The sequence below is a fragment of the Podarcis muralis genome, chromosome 1, assembly GCF_964188315.1.
Source record: "Podarcis muralis chromosome 1, rPodMur119.hap1.1, whole genome shotgun sequence".
Lineage (NCBI taxonomy): Eukaryota > Metazoa > Chordata > Lepidosauria > Squamata > Lacertidae > Podarcis > Podarcis muralis.
This window is the reverse complement of record NC_135655.1, coordinates 42125414-42132406: the sequence shown is the minus strand read 5'-3', so window position 1 is coordinate 42132406 and position 6993 is coordinate 42125414. Positions and strand designations below refer to the sequence as shown.

Genomic DNA, 6993 nt, shown 5'->3' with positions numbered 1-6993 from the left:
ACAAAGTTCTTTTTTCTGCCATCTGACCAAAGCGCTTCTCCTCCTGACCCCTGCTGCATACAGCCATCTCCAAATCACATAAATATTCAGATTTCCCCAGCCTCCTGTCTGGAGAGTAACATACAAACCAAACAGCTGGTTAAAAGAGGATCTAGAATCTAGAGCTGAAGCAATTTTTTTCTTGATGGGTAAGGCTGACAGGCTACACGCCATTTCCTGCATCTGTAAATAGGGAAGGGTAATACTCTCTTAAGGAATGTCGTTTTTTAAATAAAAAACAAGTAAAAAAAAAATTTGAGTTTAGGCAGAAATCTCTCAGTGTATTTTTTTTCACCTTAAAAATATTTTTTTAAAAATATACAGAACTTCTGAATACAGACATAGCTTACATGGCTGAATTAGATATAGACACAGAGCATGTTCACAACTTCGAATTTAAACCTATTCAAGCCTGACGTTCAGTGACAACCGTACAGAAGGTTAGTGGCTTGGCAGCCCAATATCAAGTAATTTTGCCAACATTTCATTTCATTTCTTCCCCCAGAGTAAATCACTCAGAAATATCACACATTTGTCCTTGCGTGTTCAAAATGTCTGACTAGCAGTATTAACTGTACAACATATCAAAAAATATACTGGAAATCCCTCTAAGGGCACAAATTTTTGCTATTTATTTGAATCAATAAAGGGGGGTGGTGGGAACCTTGTATTTTCCTTCAAAGGCCTGTGGCCTCCCCAGAACAACACATCCATCAGAGGTCAGTTAACTATTACAGCTTCAGCTTTAAAAAAAACAACACGCTGCTCTTTTTTGTTTTTAGTTTGCTACTTCAGCCACTGGATCCAGCTGATCGGAAGGGGGCAGCTTGCAAGCTTGCTTAGTTCAAAGCAAGAAAGTCAAGCAGTGAGCAAGTCAGGGAGCAGCTACACAACACCCTGGTCCAGTGGTTTCCTGGGCCGGCATGCTGCTACCAGTGGTCAAGGCCAGTTCAGGCTGCTCACACATACAGTGTTACCTGGGGACTAATTCCCACTGTGAAAGCAGTGGGGCTTACTTCTGAGCAGGCATGAATAGGATTTGCATGGCATGCTTCCAAGCTCCCCTCTCCTGCTGCACAGTGGACTTGGGGTTACAATTTCCGATGGAGAAATCAATCCCCTTGTCACTGCAGGAACACAGATCAGGTAGCAACTCCCATCCCACAGCAGACAACACACATGTGTGACACATTGTAATGCACATGTTCCAGAGAGGAAGCCATCTTTATCTTTTCCAGGGGGAAAAAATCAACAAGAGGCTTGTGGAACCTCTGACTAATATATTCTGGCGTAAACTCAAGTGTTTATTATACCCGGTGCAATAAAGTTTTAAGAGACTACAAGATTCTTTGTGCAGATGCTTTTTCCTGACAAAAAGATTTATGCGCCTGTGGGAAAAGAGTACTGTGCGAAGTGATGGAAACGATCAACTATAGAACTAAACGCTATGAGCTACGGAGGGAAAATGCATGTTTTAAAAAACCTGAATATCAGCTATGTCTAAGCACTACAGTGGGTTTGAAACCATGTTCTGCTCTCATTAGATTCTTCAGCAAAATCGTGAATGTTGTCAGCTCATACACTAATGTATTTCAAATCCCTAACAGACAAGTTTAAAAATATAAAAGATTAGGCCTCTGACATAGGTTCAAGAGAAGAGACTAGATTCAAGTCAGGTTCTGGGGAAACTAACCGTGGCCATTTCCAGGTATATATTTCTATACGAGGGTGGTTGTGTTAGCTGCTTCACTGTTCCAACGCTCAGACTACCGGAATCGCTCATACCATTGTAAAGTCTGCACTTATAGGAATGGTCCTATGGCATTAAAATGCAATTAAAATGCAACTGTTTTATTTCTGGAAGCCCCAGCAGCAGTTGCAACCAACCAAGGAGAACAGAAGTGGCAGAAGGATGGTTTGGGGATTTCCAGACAAAAACAGTGACCAAAGGGTAGCTGTTTCCACTTGCTCTCATTCACTGCTGGGAAGGGGAGGGGGGTTTCACCATTTGCAGTGTGCAGGGTAGAGTCAACCCAAATTGGGAAGGTCAGCATGCAGGCCAGCAGCGATATCAGTGGGGGTTTATGTCAAAGAATTTAGGACTGGCAGCAATGACAGCTGAAACAGAAGGAAAGTTAAATGAAACTCAAATCTGATGTAACTGGCCTGGGAAAAGGTCAGGAACAAATACACCAAAGGTTAACTCTCAAAAGCAGCATCGCCATGAGGCCGGAGAAATATGACAACAGTAACCTCAGGAATGAATTCCTTTGGGGCATGTTTACAGCAAAATATTAACGGGAACGTCTCTTCTTTGCTTACAATTTGGAAAAGAATGGTTGAACAAAAGAGGTGCTGAGCAAGCAGTAATAAAGCACAGGGTCAAACAGTGCTATAGCCAGGGCTTTAAGGAACTGGGCATCCTTTTCCACCCCAGATTAGCTGTGACTTGCAAAGGAAGCTTTCCCCAATAGCCCTTAAACACCATTCAGCACCTGCTCCTTCTCTGTCTGCGTGTGTACAGAATATAGATTATATAGGTCCTCTCTATGCATTAACTAAGGGGATCTGTATACAAAGAGGTATATGCACAGGGGTACAAAGGAAATGCCTCGGGGTACATTTCAGATAGGCTGACATACCTGAGCTCCATTCCACGTGGTTCCCCCCCACTTATTTAGGGATTAATAAAGCGTATTTGTAAAAACTAAAAACCGGTACAGTTTTCCCTGCTCGAGTCCCAGAGAGCGAGGCGGGGAAGCCAAGGGCCAAGACAGGAGGAGAAGCGTCCTTCATCTCCCGGCCTTTCCGAGTCCACAGCCGAGAGCGCGCGCTCGAGTCCGGGGCGACGGGGCGGTCCAGGCTCCCTGCTTGCTCCAGCGGCCGTCGGGGCTCCCGGTCGGATGGCTTCCCTTGTACTCCGCAGTCGCTGTCTCCGCCGGAGTCGGTGCAGCACGGTGGGGTCGGTCGAGGGATGGGGTTGGCGGGGAGAAAGGTTGTGCCTCCGGCCTCCTGGGCCGGATCGAGTCCCTAGCGCGCCGAGGTGTCGGGCGTCGTCGTGGGCGGCACGGCGGTGGTCAGCGGCCTCGTGGTCTCTCCGGAGTCGGGCGGGAGCGGGCCGGGGCCGGGGGCCGTCCCGGGCGGCTGGGGCGGGGTGTGCGGCCCGCCGCGCACGGGCTGCCAGATGAGGCTGTAGTAGACGGCCAGCACGATGGCGGCCAGCGAGACGGAGAGGACGTAGGCCAGCACGGTGGCCAGGCGCACCCACTTCTTGTTGGTCTTGGCCGCCATGCGCGCCTTCTTGTCCCCGGTGTAAGTGGCCGGCTTGCCCCGCTCCCCGCCCGCCCCCGCCTCCTTCTCCTTCATGGGGGCGCGGCCTTTGGCCCGCTGCTCCACCGCCCTCTCCGTCTTGCTGAGGCTCCCGAGCGGGATGGGCCCCGAGGGACGCGCCGCCGCCGCCGATCACATCACGACATGCCCCGGGGCGCCGGGAGAACCAGGCGCTGCTGCTGCTGCTTCTGCTGCAGCGGGTGGGCCTCGCAGGCAGGCGGCGGACGGCGATCGACGGCCTCGGCGGCGAGCTTGCGACGCGCCCGGCTGCAGGGAGGCGGCCGTGGGTGGGAAGCCCGTCGGCGGAAAGGCAGCGTCGCTCGGCCTCGGCCCGCGGCGAGGATGCTGCTGTCGGGGCGCGCGCCTCCCTCTCTCTTTCGCAGCAGCTGAATCCGCGGCGTCTCGGCGGCGCTCAGCGGCCGGGCTGTGCAGGCAGCGGGTATTAAAGGGGCACGAGCACCGACGGAGGTGGGAGCGGATGCTGTGGCGCCTTAAAAAGGCAATGCAAGAGCGGGAGGACCACCGGCCAGCCGCGGCTCTGCGCTGGCAGCAGGCCAGGGACCGCCGACCCGCCTTCTGTCCGGGGAGGGGGAAACAGCTCCGGCGCATCACATATTGGGAGGGGGAGCGACTCGGGGGGCTGCGATCCCCACTCCCATTTCCCTGGGAGGCAGTCTCATTTAATGGAGTCACTACTTCCGAGTACATGCGGTAGGGTCGCGCTGTGTGTGTGGGAGGGGGGGGGGGAGAGAGGAAGCGAAAGGTACACGCAGAGCTGCGATCCTAAACAAATTTGCAATCCTTGGCTATTGAGGTTGGTGGGGTGGGGGGAGTCGCATTGAATGAAATGGGACTTCCTTTCGAATGTCTGCATTGCTGCACGTCGCTCAAAATTCCTAAGCCATTCGAGAGAGAGGTCCGCTTCAGACACTAGTTTCCCTCCTCTAGCTGATATTAGGGTACGGGCGTGTGGGAATGGTCAAATATCTAGGCGCCCGTCAGTGATCCCGAAGTGACAGGTATTGAAGAACAAACGGTCAGCGAGCTGCACTCTCCTCCTCACCGGCCTGTGCTGTAATGTCAACATGGGGACTCCCGGATTTTGTCCGGGAAGAACTCCTAAACTAGTTTGGGGCCCCGTTCATATCACTGTGGACAACATTTGTGAGTCTCATAGCTCCCATTTCACACATTGCAAAAGAAGCCAAGAAAGCCGCTTTTTCAATCTATCTAGCCATTTGGGGGGGGGGTACTTTTGTACCAATAGGTGAGCACCTGGAGTCTGGACATTGCAAATATTAGGTGCGTTTGACCGTTTGAAAAACGCTTCCCTGCCTCTGGAAATCTAATCTGCCCTGCCCAAGATGCTGGTGTGTCTAATAGAGATTCTAGTACCCACTAATGACTTTGGTGGAAAGTCTGATTAGCGTCTTGACTGGCATCTGGAAGGAGTGTGTGATCTTGGTTAGAAATCCAACATTTTGTATTTTTGTTTCATGGGAGCAAGGAATTGAGGGGGAAGAAGCTAGAAAAGTGCTCACTGGTTCCAAACTTTCAAAACAGAGATTTTAAAAACAGGACTGTTAGAAGGAAGTCACCTTAAGATGCTCTGTTACTGCCATTTGGCTCTTAATGCAGTGATGTGCCAATATGACATGTTGAGAACAAAGGACAGGGATGTAATAATCTCTCTGCTAATTTTATACATATGTGGTAGAACTGCCCTTTAATATAGGTACAATGGATCAAAATACTAAATGAGGTGGGTAAATGAATGACAATATACCACTTGTCTTATTAGGACCATTTGATCTCTGATCTGCTGGCTGCTGCTAAATTCAAAGTCTTAAAGTATAACTATGTGACAAAAGTTTGAAATGTTGCACAAATGCTAACATCCAATAAATTGGTGAAATGTCTAGATAGAAAAAGGACAGCTTAAACATCTTTGAAATGCAGTGTTCATGAAAGATACACCTCAATCACTCAAAAGTCCTAAATGGATTTCCAGAAGTTCAATTACAATATAACATTTCAAACTGTTTTAAATATTTTTTTTTAAAAAACCAAACATTTCTGTGACATGAATCTAATTTGTTCTATCTGAAGGTATAACCTCTTAGGAAAGAAATGGTTCTGTAGTTCCTCTTTTTTAATATGACAGGCAAATAGCTAAACATTAATTCAGGTGGGTTTCATCTACGTCCTCTTGCTTGCTGACCTGCTTGAGTCTGTGATAGGCTACCGCGTGTTTAGCTTTCTCTAGTGGGTAGAGAAAGCTAAAAAGGTAACAGGGGAGCTTGCTGTTGAGTACAACAGCACACACCTTTAACTGAAAGAAGGACAAGTCAAGAGCTGATCTTGTAACGGGAAATTTCATATTCTTATTACAGTGGTACCTCGGGTTACAGACGCTTCAGGTTACAGATGCTTCAGGTTACAGACTCCGCTAACCCAGAAATAGTACCTCAGGTTAAGAACTTTGCTTCAGGATGAGAACAGAAATCGGGCAGCGGCGCAGCAGCAGGAGTGGGAGGCCCCATTAGCTAAAGTGGTGCTTCAGGTTAAGAACAGTTTCAGGTTAAGAATTAAGTTCTTAACCCGAATTAAGTTCTTAATCCCTGTATCACATGTCAGCAACTAGTGGCCCTAAATTCTAATCAACCCTCTGACTTCCCAGTTGTCAGCTCAGATGCAAGGGGGCAGCATATTTAAGGAGAGGCCCTTGTTGTCATGTGAATGGCTACGAGTTCCCTTTTACAGGTGAGGTGGGACCCTGGGCTTCCAGTTCATGCCATTTCTCAAAGTGACCCTCTGTTTATACAGGAATGACCAACCTTTCTGGGCCCATTTGCAAATCTTGTGGGCATCACACACCCAGAGCAACCAACTACACACCAACCTGTTCTATAGGTGACAACAGAATGCACATTTCAAGTCTAATTTCTGTGGGAGAAGAAGACCCTGTGGGCACCAAAGGAAGCCTATGTGTGCCCTTGGGCACAACTTTGCCAACCCCTGCTCTAGCAAAGCATGTTTTGGAAAAGGGCCTTTTGAGCATCTTCCGTTACAGCTGCTTAACACCTCTCATTCTAAAGAACAGCCTTATATTTTCAGTCACTTCGGTCCCATATCTCGATAGGAGATCTTTATGTCACCCAAGCCAATGCATGTCTGCTCAGATGTAAACTGCATTAAGCTCACTGAGGTTTACTCCCAGGTAACTGCGCACAGGGTGGCAGCCATATGGTGGTATTAAACTATTTTTTACACAGAATAGTTCCACTGAAATGAGTGAACATGACTAAGTTAGGCCCATTAATTGAATACCATCCATAATGACTAATCTGTATGCCACCTTAATTAGTTATTGCCACTCTGTCCTGAAGATGTAGCTTTGCAGCTTCACACAACTTCATAGTTGTGGGAGGCTAATTTGCCATTACAGACTTGGATTGCTGGCTGACTAAAACAGAACAGTTCTTGCTGTCAGGGTGCTATTTCCCCTCCACATTAAAATCCACACAGAAACAAATGCATAAGGGGAAGTGAATGCATGCGCACACACGCCTAAACACACGTTCATGTTAAGGTAAGGTTACCAGATTTTTTTCAATGAATCCG

The 6993-nt window shown here is 48.3% G+C and overlaps 1 protein-coding gene across 1 annotated transcript; it reads right to left on the bottom strand.

The window, feature by feature from the left end:
* Window positions 1–299: 299 nt before the first annotated feature.
* INAFM2 (InaF motif containing 2) lies at window positions 300–4047 on the bottom strand. The gene has a single exon (XM_028722554.2). The coding sequence runs from the start codon at window positions 3403–3405 to the stop codon at window positions 3070–3072; it is 336 nt and encodes a 111-aa protein (XP_028578387.2). The 5' UTR covers window positions 3406–4047; the 3' UTR covers window positions 300–3069.
* Window positions 4048–6993: the final 2946 nt, after the last annotated feature.